This window comes from Staurois parvus, unplaced genomic scaffold (assembly GCF_062004578.1).
Source record: "Staurois parvus isolate SC_StPar_1 unplaced genomic scaffold, SC_StPar_1.0 ptg000031l, whole genome shotgun sequence".
NCBI lineage: Eukaryota > Metazoa > Chordata > Amphibia > Anura > Ranidae > Staurois > Staurois parvus.
Genome location: NW_028317827.1, coordinates 17295151 through 17312195, shown reverse-complemented (window position 1 = coordinate 17312195; position 17045 = coordinate 17295151). Strand labels below are relative to the sequence as shown.

Here is a 17045-nt window from a genome sequence, read left to right as displayed (position 1 = left end):
CATAGGGTGCTGGCAGATTACGGGCCTCCCATTGCTGCTGCCAGGCCCGTAATCTGCCATGGGCCCCCGTACCGCCTCCTCATGCTGCTGCCAGGTCCAGACTGTCTCATGGGCCCCTGTACCGCCTCCTCTTGCTGCTGCCAGGTCCAGAGTGTGTCATGGGTCCCTGTACGGCCTCCCATTACTGCTGCCAGGCCCGTAATCTGCCATGGGCCCCCGTACCGACTCCTCATGCTGCTGCCAGGCCCGTAATCTGTCATGGGCCCCTGTACCGCCTCCTCATGCTGCTGCCAGGTCCAGAGTGTGTCATGGGTCCCTGTACGGCCTCCCATTGCTGCTGCCAGGCCCGTAATCTGCCATGGGCCCCCGTACCGACTCCTCATGCTGCTGCCAGGCCCGTAATCTGTCATGGGCCCCTGTACCGCCTCCTCATGCTGCTGCCAGGTCCAGAGTGTCTCATGGGTCCCTGTACGGCCTCCCATTGCTGCTGTCTCCATCGCCACACTCTGCCATATGCCACTTTCAGGTCTCCTCACACTGCTGGTGGGTTCCATATTGTCATAGGGTGCTGGCAGATTACGGGCCTCCCATTGCTGCTGCCAGGCCCGTAATCTGCCATGGGCCCCCGTACCGACTCCTCATGCTGCTGCCAGGCCCGTAATCTGTCATGGGCCCCTGTACCGCCTCCTCATGCTGCTGCCAGGTCCAGAGTGTCTCATGGGTCCCTGTACGGCCTCCCATTGCTGCTGTCTCCATCGCCACACTCTGCCATGTGCCACTTTCAGGTCTCCTCACACTGCTGGTGGGTTCCATTTTGTCATAGGGTGCTGTATGGCCTCCCATTGCTGCTGCCTCCACTGCCACACTGTGGCTGCACACTCTGGTTTTGGCCCCATGACTGCCCAAATGAGTGAAGTGTGCGGTGATTCTAAGATCGACGGCACTCATCTGCATGTCATACTGACTGACAGTATTATTTCTCTTCCCCAGCAGACTCCAAGGGCATTTAAATTAAAGGTACAGTGTTCTGCACTAATATAAAGGCTCTCTGAAGCCTAGAAACACCCTTTTTATAAGTTAAATTCGCAGCGAATATATTCGACTCGAATCGAATTTATTCCGCGAATTTGCCGAATCAGCCGAATCGAATTTTTGAATACTTCGCTCATCTCTATATGTAACGTTAACATGACAACATATTAGGTGTTGTCATAATACAGTTCTAATATACCTTCCACAGACACAGAGCCCCACAAATCCAATATGACCTATGTTATAAGCGTAGTCATAATACAATTCTGTTTCACTCCCGTAAATAATCTAAACATTGACCTGAACAGTGGACATAATGACAATACTATACTATAGTATTTTATATAAGTATAGAACAATAAGCCTTTTCTTTATAATTGTATTTGTATTGCATTTTTCCAAGATATAACAAAAGAAACAAAGGTACAGAACATTTCAGTAACAAGGAGACTGACCCATGTGCATACAAAATCTTCATTTGCACAGAGCAGAATACTACATTCTGAATAAAGCTGTTACAAGCTATACAAAAGAATTAAATAAAAAGAGGGCAAAAGAGAAGTCTGTGTAGGAGCCAGGGTAGGAGGTATCCCAACCCTAGGACATACCAATGGCCAAGGAGGACAAGGAGGGAGACATAAAGAGCATGGATAACACACCAGGGGTAAATATCAGTACAGAGCATTATAGTGAAAGGTCCTAAAGAAAAGATTAAAGTGTTACTAAACCCACAACAGTATACTCAGTCTGTATATGCAGTCAATCATATTTGTTATACTCACTGTGGAACCTAAGGGGTTAATCCTCTGCATTGTGTAATAATGCTGTTTGATCCTGACTTCTCTGATCCTCCCCTTCTTCCAGTGCCCCCCTCTTATCTCCTGATAAAACATATCGTGTAGAGACACTCTGCACATGCTCAGTTTGGTGTTTATTGCTAGAGAGGTTTTTTTTTTCTTGGGAGAGTGCATGTGATCAGCACAGGGCCAATCAACACTGTCCAAACAGAAGTCAGGGGTTGTGCATCCTCCTAGAGCAGAATAAAAACTCCTCCTACAAGCTTTAACCAGTGTTCTGCTGGACACTGATAGAAGTCACAAGACTGCTCTAACTGCTGATGAGAAAAGGTATTTAGCACTTTATATTTACTAAAGTAATTGAATTTCTATGTAGTGTGTACTGTGGGAGACCAGATATTGTGAATGCAGGGTCCTGGGTTTAGTAACACTTTAAGACACCTTGGGACCTATGAAGGAGTAAGGCCAAATTAGGATTGATATGAAACATCCCAAACCTTATTAAATTGTGGTAAGGTATTGCCACAGTAGCTGTCAAATATTCCATTCTCCTTATATCAGGTATAATATTCAGTAACTGAATTTGAGACGGTGGGTCAGTAGATAGCCAACACAGTGGAATGGCTCTCTTAGCAGCTAATAAAATGTAAGCAATCAATCTTTTAGCATATTTAGTGATGCCCAGAAAGGGAAGGCCAAGTAAATAATGAACGGGATCAAGAGAAAAGTACATAAATAATTGTTGGAGACTCTACATCAATACAACCCAAAGAGTTGAATGCATGGGCATTGCCAAAAAACGTGATAGTATGAGCCTGTTCCCTGATGGCATCTCCAACAGTGCTTTGAAAATTAATGAAGAATTTCAGGGGTTTTCTACTAGAACATCAGTACAATATACTGAAAGTAGTCTCTTTCTGCGCCACGCAATGTGAGGACTTGGAGGTGGATTAGAACAATAAACCTTACTAACAAGTTGTATCAGAATACAATTCCGATACACTCTATACAGACTCAGAACATTGCAGGTCCATCATGAAATGATCACTAGACAAAAAGACCAGCAGATCATTTTTTACAAACATAAACTATATTACACCACCAACATAAACTGATTGAACCAACCTGAACATAACTCAACTGTTGTTAAACTTTTGTTTTGGTACATTTTAGGTGTTCTTTGGTATTTTAGTTGCTGCTATGAATCTGGGCCAGGCCTCTCCATGTTTGGAAGCATTTGCTTCTGGCAGAGCTGCTGCTACAATTATATATGAAACAATTGAGAAGGTCAGTATTCAGCTCAAGTCATTATTAACTTTTGTTAATATAGTTTGTTCTTTTTTTTACTATTTTGTTTATGAAGGTACTAAAGCAACAATCTCAGATGGCTATTTCAGTCCTAGAAGATTTAGTTATACTCTACAACCTTTATGATACATATCTTTGTTGAATCACATTTGTGAAGGATCTCCTGCCATAATGCCATCTAGTCAGAATTTTTCCTTTGGGATCTATCTTTTCACATTTGCATCTTGCTAGATCCTCTTAGGTCTTACCAGAGGCGGACTGACCATTGGAGCACTCGGGCACTGCCCAAGGGCCCGAGGTCAGTAGGGGGCCCCATGACATGCCCTTGGTACCTTTTTCATAGGCTTTTTTTGAGTGTGGGCAAGGACACGGGGGCCCCATGATCCCCTATTGCCCGGGGGCCCCATGAGTTGTCAGTCCGCCCCTGGGTCTTACTATTCTTGGCTCCCTGTGGTCCATCTGTACATTCAGTGGCTTTACTTTTAGGGTCATCACCAGCAAAAATAGACCCAGTAATATGTCACTGTCCCTAAAAATGTAAACAACCCATGATAGGTCTGGTTGATCTGCAGAGGGATTTAGATCAGTGTCTCTGGAATGAGTGAACTCTATTACCTGTATCCAGAGAACATGAACTCCCTTGCAGGGCCATATTTCTGCATAGCCAACATAGGCCTTGGCTTGGGAGAAAGGCTGCTAGGCATAGCACACAGCCTCCCACACATCATGTAGCTTACTTGCAGGAACAACTTTCCTTATGTAATAAAACAGAAAGATTATTAAACATAACAGGGCAACGGTTTACCTTTACCTTTTTTCTAGTCATCAGCACTGACAGATTTAGGAAACTGTCTATTTTGGTTCCATTGCGTGCAGCTTCAGCATGCCTCGTGAAGCCATGGCACTAAATCTTGTTAGACTAGGGAAGGAGGGCAGACAGATGGCCTAACGGTTACCTATTATAAATATGGACCTGCTCCTTGTTCTTAAAGGTTGCAGCACAATATCTACCTCTGACTAACTTCTTATACCTCTAGGGAACTCAAGTGATGTCTCTGCACTTCTGAGATCCTGTTCTGATGGGCTTTTGCTTACTTCAAGCAGAATTGCATACTCATATAAGTCTATGGAAATGCAAAACTCAGTTGCAGTAGATCAAATTCAGTCAAAAAGATGGTCTGCTGCAGCTCAAATGCACCTGTCAATGAATTTGATTGCTCTCGGAAGTGTCTCAAATTGATGTCAAACTGATGTCATCAACATAAGTCAAACACCCATTGACAAAGGCCCTTACGCCATTACAGGAGTCAGACTTAGATACACACACATATATATATAATTATATATATATATACTGTATATATACAGTACCATATATATTTATTTAATAACTAACCACACAACAAGAAGTTTAAAATGGTAGATGGGAGCACAACTTCAAATTAGACTCTAGTACATACGATGAGAACATCAGGTGAAAAATACCACTTTCGGAGTGATCGTTTGATAATCTAATCATTATTTCTCAGGTTTCGAGAACTGATCACGACAGTCCATGTGAAATTACCCGAAGGGACAACCATGAAAAATTTTCTCATGCAATAATAATCATTCGTTCAATATTCTCATTATGTATACCAGGCTTTAAAAAGCCAGGAGTTGATTTAGTACATTGGAGTCCACCTATTATTGAAATATCAATTTTAGGTCAATTAGCCATTTAAAATAACCTACAATACTTACATTCTACTCTAACATAGCTCTAGCATAGGATATGCTGTCTGCTTTTAAACTGTTAAAAATATATTTATGCATACTCAGTTTTATATGTGTATGAATTGAATGCCACCAAATAAGTGGAAATAACTTTGACAATTTTTTGTATTCTCTTGAAGAAACCAGTTATTGACTGCATGTCTGAAGAAGGTCACAAGCTAGATCAAGTTAAGGGAGTTATTGAGTTCCATAATGTGAATTTCTATTATCCGTCCAGGCCAGAAGTAAAGGTACTGTAAGACAGATGAACATGAGGAGTCTTACGTGGTGGTGTCTAAAAATCTATCCTTTGAACTATAACACAATATGAAATATAAATCAAAGGAACAGAATTTCAGTTGTCATTAAGGAGTATGATGTATGTAAAACACAGGTTGATGTTTCAAAAAGTTGTAAATATGTAGCACTCTCTGTACCTTATGGAGTTGATTTACTAAAGGCAAATAGGCTTCTCACATTCCAATGGAAATTTTACTTTGCAAGGGAATATTCCCTTATTTTAGTGAATGAGGTGAAGCTTTGTTGACTTTTGTCATCTAATCATGAGCAAGCAAAAACACTTTTGTTTTTTGTTTTTTATATCCACGCAATTGGCTATTGTTTTCACTATAATTTTAACGACATTCACTAAACTAAGGGAAATTTCCCTTGCAAAGTGAATAGCCTGTTTTCCTTTAGTAAACTAAGCCCTATGCATTTAGAGGTAGAGTATCTGTTATGATATTTTTGGTGAGATACTTCGGCCCGTGCTTGTGGTATTCAGTTCAGTTTTTTATATCTATTCATATCAAATATTGAAGCAGTTTACAGGGAGAAAGGGTAACTTGGCCATATGAGGGTAGCTGCATATCCGGTAATTTTAGATTAATACCCCCTGAAGTGCATGAAAAGCCAAACATTTTGTTTTCATTTAATTGAGAGTAGGGTGCATTTAAAAATGCTGTCGGGTTTTTTTTCTGTGTCTGTGTTGACAGTAGGGAGATTTACTGTACACTTTCTGTATGTCCTGCTGACCAATGTCACCAGCTAAGAAAATCCAAAATTAGAGTTGTCTCCAAACCATAAAAAAAGGAAATCATTAAATGGGGACTCTTGTTCTGGTGACAAGATAAGATGTGACATGTTCTGAAAAAATTTCCTCTTACTTCCTGTTATGAAGAGGAAATTATCTTGCTGGAGGTTCTGTGACCCTTGACGCCACTGTTGTGTTTGCACATTCTAGTTGGAAACTGTCCATTCAAGCAGGTGATCTGAAGTCCCCAGAGGTTTTTTTATGTAGATAGATTCATTTCTGACCAAATTTTGCATATCAAAGTACCAAACAGACTTTCTTTACATGTCTCCCCATCACCACCACCCTCTGCCACCGCCGCCCACCTCCCCCCCGCCACCAACACCTGATCAATAGAAGTAACGATAATCAGAGCAAATACTGGACCAAAGTCCGAAAAGTCTAGTAGTGGATAAGGGCAAGCTCCATGCAGTAATGTAGCAGACTTTGTAATAAGGAGAGAAGAAGAAGCGCCTCCAAGTGCAGCAGAACACTTTAATATGTAGTAAAAAGTAGGAACACTCACATGGTAGTAGAGTAATAAAAGCATGTAGGGTATTGTGGTGTAGAAACACCATGATGAACGGTTGTCACTGGTGCCTGTATCGTCCACGTCTCAATGGTAGGAAGCGTGGTTCAGGAGGGAGACAGATGTGGAGCCGGCCGTCATGCACGTACTCCTCAAGATGGCAGCTGGAACGCATGCTGAACTGCAACGTCGGCATAGGCGTGATGATGTCAGTGACCAAGATGCAATTTTTTTATTAATTAATTTTTACGCATTTTTATTATTATTATTTTTTCAATTTTTTTAAATGTTATTTTATTATCCTTTAGTTCCTTATTATATATTTTCTACTAATTTTGTAATATTTTTTATATCCCTTTCTTATAATAACATTATTTTTATTATTTTTTCAATATAATTTTTTCTATTATTTTTCAATTTTTCTGACAAGTATCCGCATACATATTCTATTTTATTCATTAATTTATTACATTATTTTTTAATCTTTATTTTTTAATTTTTTTCCCATCCTTTTTTCCCATATTATGTCTTTTCCATATTCATGCATTTATTTCCATACATCATGGGTTTATTATCATATCAGTGCATCATCCTCCCACCTATTTTGTATTTACTATTTTTGTTTACTAAATTTAATTTTTTCCATTTTCTATTATTATACTTATTTATATACTCATTCATATCCATTATGGCACCACAGGGAGGATTATGCATAGATTTATAATTATGTTTTGTATTATGTTCATATTATGCACATATTTACATTCATTTATTTATATTTCCGTATGTATGATTTTCTATGTGATCCAGAATTTATATCATTTACACCACTATATATGACCCTATAACAGCCCCAATTACATACTCTTTTTCTTTTTTCTTTTTCATTTTGTCTATATTTCACTTTTTATTTTTAAATTTTATTAAATTTTCTTATCTTTATTTTTACTTTAATTTTTATTTCTATTCATACTAATATTGTTAATTTTTATCTTTAGTTTTATTTTTATCTATTTTTAATTTATTTTTACTTTTTATTTTTATATTCATATTTTTATATATACTTTTCTACATTGCTTTTTATCTCATTATTTTCATCATTTTTAATTTTTTCTTCTTTTTATTCATTATTATTTTTATCCCCCTTTTTTTACATCATTTTAATGCTTCCCCCATTCCGTTATCATGGTAATGATTTTCGTTTTTTTTCCCCTATTATCGTTTTTTCCCCCTACTACTGTGTTTTCTTCCCACACTTATGCTTTTAATTGTAAGACCCACATGTTCCTCATTACTAACCCATATGTTTCCAATTATGCTAATTGTTATTCCCGAATTGTTGATTGCCAATTAAGTCACATTAGCCATTATAAAAGGAACGGTCCTTCTGCCATGTCATTCCCCTGCTTGAGAAAGGAGCGTGCTTCCGCCACTAGAGGCCAGCCCATGCTTCGAAACGCGTTGCATTGCATTTTGGTCACTGACGTCATCACGCCTATGCCGGTTCAGCGTGTGTTTCAGCCGCCATCTTGAGGAGTACATGCATGCTGGCCGGCTCCACGTCTGTCTCCCTCCTGAACCACGCTCCCTACCATTGAGACGCGGATGATACAGGCACCAGTGACAGCTGTTCCTCATGGTGTTTCTACACCACAATACCCTACATGCTTTTATTACTCTACTACCATGTGAGTGTTCCTACTTTTTACTACATTTAAAGTGGTCTGCTGCCCTTGGAGGCACCTCTTCTTCTCTCCTTGCCAACACCTGATCAGCTGCTCCATCTCTGGGGAGATGAAGGCTGCCAGAGCGGAGACCCGCGGGGTCCCGGCCTCCTCCTGGTACACCAATCCATCCTCCGACTCCATCACCGACACCGACTGGCACTGCTACTCATCCCCCTGCCACCAACACCCAATCACCACCCGCTGCCAACACCCAATCACCCGCCTCTAGCACCTGATTACAAGCACTAATCTGCATAAGAAGCAGCTGGCCATCCCGCACCCTCCTTCAGCATGCAGCCTCCTTACCAGGTCCCCATCCACCCCTGAAAATTGCTACCCTAGGCAAACGCCTTGTTTGCCTTACGGTAAATATGCCACTGGTTCCATACATCCATGTGCAGGTAGTCACATTCATGGGTATTGGGATGCACCAGCTGACCCACCTTAACAACTGGCAGATCAGAAGAAGTTCAAATATAGGTAAATTGAACCCATTACTGAATTTTTAATGATCTTGAAATAGCTAAAAATGAAAAGCAAGCTGCATATGACTATTGACCCAAGGCCATCAACACAGATCATTACAGGGAGTGTCGAGATTTGCATAGAAAGACTGATTTTTGACAAGCAGTTCTACTAAAGGTAGCCTCATCTGACACATTTTTTCATCCTATGCTTAGTTTGAATTACATGGGTTTAGTCCACTCTACAAAACAATCAGGCCCCTAAATTTCCAAATGTATTGCTGAAGTGTTCACTATACCAAAAAAGGATAAAAAGCTAACATAACTTTCAAAGATCAATTCCTTGAAAAAATGTAAGCTGCCATATATTGACATTAAATTATAAGAAAGAGCATTCACTTACCAACACGTACTTGATGCATACAGTATATCATGTCCAATCACAATTTCTGTTACTGATAGTATCCAATGTCAAACCTAATCAATGGTCTTAATTGAAGGAAAATAATAAAACAATAAATAATGTTATTTATAGCAGTTTTAAAAGGACACACAGAAATAAGAGAACCTTTTCAGATTGATTTAGTCATTACTTAAAGTGGCCCTTCCTAGTAAACCCTGTTTGAGATCGATACACAGAATAATTCAAAGAGACAGCAATGGAAGAGTAGATAATTGGGTATATGTTATTACTATGGACACAGCGACAGAAATCAAATAGTGCTGATCCCATCAAAAAAGTATGATAAGTCAGGCTATAACAGAAGTGGTGCAGGAAATAATGTATTTGCTCCCTAAACCCACAGATATTGAGCCAACTGAATATTTGCATTAAGCCGGGAGAAACGACTGCTTTTGTTGGGCCGAGTGGGTCTGGGAAAAGTTCTGCGGTGCAGCTTATACAAAGATTTTATGATCCTACAGATGGGAAGGTAAACATACTGAGATTATCTATCCATCCATCTATCTATCTATCTATCTATCTATCTATCTATCTATCTACCGGTATCTATCTACCGGTATCTATCTATCTATCTATCTATCTATCTATCTATCTATCTATCTACCGGTATCTATCTATCTATCTATCTATCTATCTATCTATCATCTATCTATCTATCTCTCTATCTCTCTATCTATCTCTCTATCTATCTATCTATCTATCTATCTATCTATCTATCTATCTATCTCTCTATCTCTCTATCTATCTCTCTATCTATCTATCTATCTATCTATCTATCTATCTATCTATCTATCTATCTATCTATCTATCTATCTATCTCTCTATCTCTCTATCTATCTCTCTATCTATCTATCTATCTATCTATCTATCTATCTATCTATCTATCTATCTCTCTCTCTATCTCTCTATCTATCTCTCTATCTATCTCTCTATCTATCTCTCTATCTATCTATCTCTCTATCTATCTAATATATCTATCTATATTTCTAATATATCTATCTATCTTTCTAATATATCTATCTATATTCCTACTATATAGCAAAAAGTTTGTGCCTGACCATCACATAGTTAGAAGCTTATTGGATATCCCATTCCAAAACCATGGGTGTGGAGTTGGTTCTTTGCAAGGCTTGACAGCCTCCACTTTTCAACAAAGTGTATCTGTGGGCATTTGTGTCCATTCCAAGAAAAAAGTGTGAGTACCTAACCTGTGAGGTCAGAAACTAATTTTGGGCAGGAAGAACTAACTCCCAATTGCATTTCTTCCTTAGTAGGTACTTAGGTTCTTCCACTACAAACCATATCTTTCCACTGCAGTTGTGAACTCTCCCTGTGGTGGGATGGGTATGCCAGTGTATGAAGAGATTTTAAGCTACAATTCTTATCTTCAGTACTTAAAAATATTGGGGTTAATTTACTAAAATTGGAGAGTGCACAATCTGGTGCAGCTGTGCATGGTAGCCAATCAGCTTCTAACCTCAGATTGTTCAATTAAGCTTTGACAATCAAAGCTGGAAGCTGATTGGTTTCTATGCACCTTATTTTGCACTCTCCAGTTTTAGTAAATCAACCCCAAATGGCTTCAAGGCGGTGGGTTTTTAAAATGATGTGCCATTTGAAAATGTCATATGTTCCAAAGTGCTTGGTTCCAGAAACTTAAAGTAGCAGTAAAAGGAGCATTGTCTGCATGCTTTGTACATATGGCACAAAACAAAAATGAATTTTCTATTCTAAAGGGCAATTGAGTAAGTAATATACATGTCTGTGATCACACAGAGAAACTGCATGGTTTATGATTGTAGATATTCTGCCTTAGCTTTTTACATTGTATTTAAAGTATACGATTTCTCCTTTTCAACTATAACATTAAAAAAACAATATTAACGAAATAAAACAAAATATTATTTTTTTAAAGTTGCTGGTGCTGGCTGTCATTGTTGAAAACCCTCTGACCCCCCTCCCCCCCACAGCCCGCCCTCATATACCCTGCTACAGGGGTTAACAGAGCTGAGGGATCTGTCATATTTAAGCAAGATCAGTCAAGAGTGCTGACTATGCCCACAGATTCCACCCACTTCCTCCATTAATAGAAGCTGTACTATCACTTCTATGAATGAGAAGCGATTTATGAATGGGGGACGGGTGGATTGATGAAAGATCTGCCTCCTCTATTCATAGATAACTTTTCATGCATGGAAGCTATAGTACAGTTTCTATGAATTGAGGAGGGGACGGAAAGGGTGGGCGTAGTTGGCTCAGCAGCTCTATTAACCCTGACAGTACCAGAAGATTACAGCTGCGGGGTATGGAGAGAGGGGAGGGCAGAGGACAGATTTCAACTATGACAGCTGTCACCAGCACAAGGGACAATGCAGATTAAATATAACTACAGTCCCTTGTGCTATTTTTTTTATTTTTTAATTAAGTTTTACCTAAATTTAGGCCTTTAAACTATGGAAGCATTGGAAGCATGGAACTTGGCACGAACATGCAAAGCTGCACAACTTTTAGAAAAAAGCAAGATATCTTTTATCTACTCACACATCTCTACTTTTCTGTTTTGAAGCAGAGAATGTTCCTGCTATTTTTTTTTTTTTTTTTTAGTTTTTAATTGTTTATTTAATGCATATCTAAATCATGTTTCTCTTTTCATGATTGTTTAAGTATAGTTACAATGTTTTCAGCTTATATGTGATACTAAAACTAGTTACATTTTTTCTTTTGCTTATATAATATGCGTCTTGTTATTATTTTTCTCTTTCTACAGTTTTTGAAATATTGTATGCTATACATTATCTTATAACAACAAAAAAGAATTTCCAAAATAAATCACATTATTAAATGTTGTATACATGAATTATTGAAGTTTTGTTTGCTACCACAACTTTCCAGGTGACATTAGACGGCCATGATATTCGTACACTTAACATTCCGTGGTTGCGCTCCTTAATTGGGATTGTTGAGCAGGAACCTGTTTTGTTTGCCACCACAATAGCTGAAAACATTAAATATGGACGAGAAGGAGTCACTATGGATGACATTATAAAAGCAGCAAAAGAAGCAAATGCCTACAACTTCATCATGGATTTACCACAGGTAAAATGAGGCAAAGAAGCTTTTGACCAAATGCCAGAGTAATGTTTTAGATTGCAAATTAAATAAGCACTCTAATCTGATTCCAAAAGCGGATCATGTCCTTTGGCTATTTTAAGAAGACAATCAAATGATCAAATGTACACTTTGCAAGTTACAGCTGATACATGTGCAAGACGCACGTTACAAAACAATTTATGGCCATAAAATATAAAAATAAATACATGAATCACAGACATGGTTTTAACATAGGTTCTAGTGTTACAAGTTATCAGTTCAAATAAAATGTATTTTCATTATATTTCCTTTTAGAAATTTGATACCCTTGTTGGAGAAGGTGGTGGACAGATGAGTGGAGGACAGAAACAGAGAATTGCCATTGCTCGAGCTCTGGTTAGAAATCCAAAAATCCTTCTTCTTGACATGGCCACATCTGCTCTAGATAATGAGAGTGAGGCTGTTGTCCAAGAAGCTCTTGATAAGGTCAGTTGTTCAGATTGTGACAATTAATATCAATTATGGGTCTTAATGTACCAAATGCATTTCTAACACTTTTAAATTGCAGAGAAAGTTCTTTTTAGATATTTAAAGCCACATACATATCTCTGATATGAGATAGCTGGTATAACAAATACAACTAATTGCCTGAGCTTGAGCCACTCTTTTTGTCAGTATTTCCCTTCAGTCTTTCAAAATGAAAGATCTCCTTTGGCCAAATCTAGAAGTGTAGGGGTAGATAATGGTAGCCAAGAGTATTTGAGCTTTATAATGGATACTGGTGGCTTTTAGGGGCAAAGGTCATTCTTCCAGATATGGATTCTTAAGAATGGCTGATGTGATTGTATAATGACCACACCTGGCTGTAAGCATGGTCAGCCTTAAATTTACTCCTATGTCACCAAAAAAGTCTGACTTGGCCAAAATTATGCATAACCAAGTTGGTCTGCCCACCCTGAAGCCCAGGTCAGTCATGATATTCCAATCTTTGTAGGCTGGGAACCGTATATTTTTGTCCTTAGTACAAACTCATTGGTGAGCATATCCACTATATAGCACCATCTTTCATTTGTTTATTTTATCAATATTTTTAAAGCCTAATGAGTGATCTTTATACACAGTATTAACATATCACCCATGGTACATTAATGGAGCCCAAGAGCAAATGACTGAAAAAGAATAGCTCTCAGACGCAGGTCTTCTTGTGTTCTGGAGTATGTTGTATGTTTCCAAAACTGTTGATTTATTTTCACACATGACATTTTTGACATCACAGTGTTGATCTCATTACTGTAAGGGTAGCAGTGTATGTGTCTGCGAATATATACATTTACCATGATGTTCAGTAACATTTTGTGTAGCCCATGGGTTAAATGTAGATGTATAACCCAAGCTTTTCTTTTCATTTCTTGAAAGAGTAAAATAGTTAAAAACCCTGCTGTTTTTTTTGTTGGGGAGATTTCCTTTACTATCTGTCCTGGATATGCAACAGGAAGTTGAAAATCTCTCCATAGCAATGGGAATTCCCTTCAAAGACAGTTGTCACCAAAACATGTGACTGGAAGATTCTTCCTTGCCTCTAGTTCTGGTGACAACTGCACAATTTTGGCTTTTCCATCATTATCACTTGCTAATTGCCTACTGTGACGGAAGCGTAGGCAGGACAGAATGCACACGGAGGATAATAAACACACAAAGCTTTATTGAAATATGGGAGGCACTGAATCAGGGTAGGAATGTAGCATCTGGGTACCCAAAAGGGGGGAGAGGGGGGAGTAGTCCAAACAGTTATAATCCGGCCCATGATAGGGCGATTCAGGTAGCGATGGCCCGAGCACTCGGGGGGGGGGGGGGCGTCCAGGTAGCTATGATAATCCAGACACGCAATAGGCAGTCCGAGCAAGTATTAATCCAAGTGGGCAGTTCCGGCAAGGATAATAGATTCAATGGGGCAGTCCGGGCAGGGAAAGTATGGGTGCATTCAGTGGGGGCAGTCCAGACAGGGCAATATATGGATTCAAGGTGGGAAGTTCAGGCAGGAGAATATAAGCACTCACGGTTTAGGCAGGGGTAACTTCTCAGAGGCACACAGCAGTCAGGAGACAGGGACCCGTGCAGCACTCAGCTTTCCAGGGACACAGCGGTCAGCAGGCAGGAACAGCTTTCCAGGGACAAACAGCAGCCAGCGGACAGGAGCAGCTTTCCAGGGACAAAGCGGTCAGCAGACAGGGACCCTCACGGTGCTCAGCTTTCCAGGGACAACCAGCGGTCAGCAGACAGGAACAGCTTTCCCGGGACAAAGCGGTCAGCAGACAGGGATCGCTTTTCAGGGATGAACAGCGATCAGCGGACACTCAGCGGGGTCTGGGCTGTGGGGTCTGGCCTCAGCTCAAACCTCCAAACAGCTGCCAGCAGACAGGAACAGCTTTCCAGGGACAAAGCAGTCAGCAGACAGGGACAGCTTTCCAGGGACAAACAGCGGCCAGCGGACAGGAACAGCTTTCCAGGGACAAAGCAGTCAGCAGACAGGGATCGCTTTCCAGGGATGAACAGCGATCAGCAGACACTCAGCGGGGTCTGGGCTGTGGGATCTGGTCTCAGCTTAGTCCTCCAAACAGCGGCCAGCGGACAGGAACAGCTTTCCAGGGACAAAGCGGTCAGCAGACAGGGACCCTCACGGGGCTCGGCTTTCCAGGGACAACCAGCGATCAGCAGACAGGGACTCTCATGGTACTCAGCTTTCCAGGGACAACAGCGGTCAGCAGACAGGAACAGCTTTCCAGGGACAACCAGCAACCAGCAGACAGGGGCCCTCACGGTACTCAGCTTTCCAGGAACACAGCGGTCAGTGGACACTCAGCAGGGTCTGGGCTGTGGGGTCTGGCCTCAGCTCAGACCTCACACAGCTGTTCTCTTTCAGAGCAGGGGACCAACAGGATGGCAGGGACTCGGCAGGGTCTTGGCTGTGGGGTCTGGCCTCAGCTCAGACTTCACACAGCACCCTGTCCCGAGCGGGGGACGAACTGCCTACCCGGGTCCTGCTCCGGTCTTTTATCGCCAGAGCAGGACGTTTCCAGATTGCCCCGGCAACGGCCAGCCCAGCGTCGGGTTTCTGGGGCAGCATTTAGGAACCGGTACTACAGAGCCTGCACAATGATCCACCAACCCAGCAGTCCTTTTCACCATACTCCCAGGGACATGTCCACAGTTGCCAATGGATACAGGAAATACACTTCATTCTGTAACTATGTGCTTGCTTTCACTTTCTCGGGGGGTCCCCCTCTACACCTCTCATCAGTGACTTCCCAGGCAGGATCCCTAGGTACTCTGTGCTGCAGGTCCGGTCCCGATATTTGGGGAGCCGACTGCTAGTGAAGGGGACAAGCATAACACCCCTTTCACTACCAAAGTAGCCATCACCCTATGGCAAGTTACCCATTTACTGGCTGGTTGACTGCATAAGCAACAATACATGTACAATTGTCTCTAGTAACAGCAATATAACCAGCTCTAGACAACAAACTACATGCTGGACTGAAATTTACCGCATCTCCTCTAACAGTTCTCTAGTTACATGTTCCGTTCTTTGGATACGCCTTGTAGTGCACCACCTTAGAGAGAAACTTCAGACCAGGCATCAAACAGTTAACGTAAACTTTACTAAAGTAAGGCAAACATACAGTTCTTGTAAGACAACTTCTCTTATACAGTCCTGTACAGATTTGCTCTGTTCCCATTGGGTAGTCATACCTGAATAGCAACTAAGAGTCCTTAGCCTGGGTCCACACTAATGCGGTGCAAGGCATACATTTTTATGGCTCAAATTGCACCATATCTGCACCAAAAAGGTGCAAGACCCTTTTTTGTACCCACACCTGAATCACATTGCATGGGTGTTCTGGCATCTGGTATCTGGTATTTCTGGCAATCACATCGTGTTTTGCAATCTGTTTCGGGGTGTCAGTAATTTATCATTGACACCCGCACAAGATTGCATGAACTCCATGCGACTGCAGTGTGGTGTAGGAAACACATAAGTTTCCCGCACCGCATTAGTGTGAACCTGGGCTTAGAGTTTATTAAATGCAGAGTCCATAAAGGCAAGTAATCAAAAGGAGGCAGTAAAAGAATCCATGAAGGTCCATAATTGGCAGTGATCCCTAAAAGGCAATTAATCCATCTTAGGTGCCTATAAGGTCAGCAGGTCCCTAGGTTACCATCCCTCAGGGAACCCTGGCTGGCCCCAGGCTTGGGCTTAGCCCTGCAGCATAACAGCCTACATTTTGACAGAATTACTCCAAGAGGGTTCTCTCTGGGGCACAGAAGAGCCTCTATTTATATGAGATGACCTGTAGGGGGCGGTGGGTCTCAGGATTTTGTGGAGAAAACATGGCCACTTCCTTTTAGACCCATCCAAATAGCAGGTCATTCTGAGGACACAGAGTATACAGCATTGTAAGGGCTCCTTCACACTTGGCTGTTTTACCAACGCTTGCCAAACGCCCCTATAGCGTTTGGCAAGCGTTGGTCCGGGGTTTGCGGAGTGTTTTTTAACGCTCTGCAAACACTCCGCGAACACCGCATGCGCGGTTTAGTGGCGGTTGCTAGGCGTTTGCTGATCATTAAAAACGCCCCACAAACGCCTATAATGCAGTTTGAATGGTGTTACCGCGCCGCAAACACCCCGCAACCGCGTCGCAACCGCACTGCAAATGCTGGCCGGGCGTTTGCAGAGCGGCACCATAGACTAGAATAGGAGGCTTCAACGCCTCCTGACTTGACCAGAGGCGTCCGTTTTGCCGCGACGC

The 17045-nt window shown here is 41.2% G+C and overlaps 1 protein-coding gene across 2 annotated transcripts in view; it reads left to right on the top strand.

The window, feature by feature from the left end:
• Positions 1 to 17045, top strand: part of LOC149470831 (bile salt export pump-like) — a 102727-nt gene that overhangs the window by 38570 nt on the left and 47112 nt on the right. For both annotated transcript variants that reach the window (XM_089660381.1, XM_089660389.1), the window contains exons 10-14: positions 3003 to 3116; positions 5033 to 5143; positions 9491 to 9616; positions 12040 to 12243; positions 12553 to 12723. In XM_089660381.1, the coding sequence (XP_089516507.1) occupies positions 3003 to 3116; positions 5033 to 5143; positions 9491 to 9616; positions 12040 to 12243; positions 12553 to 12723 (726 nt within the window). The remainder of the gene's footprint in view (positions 1 to 3002; positions 3117 to 5032; positions 5144 to 9490; positions 9617 to 12039; positions 12244 to 12552; positions 12724 to 17045) is intronic.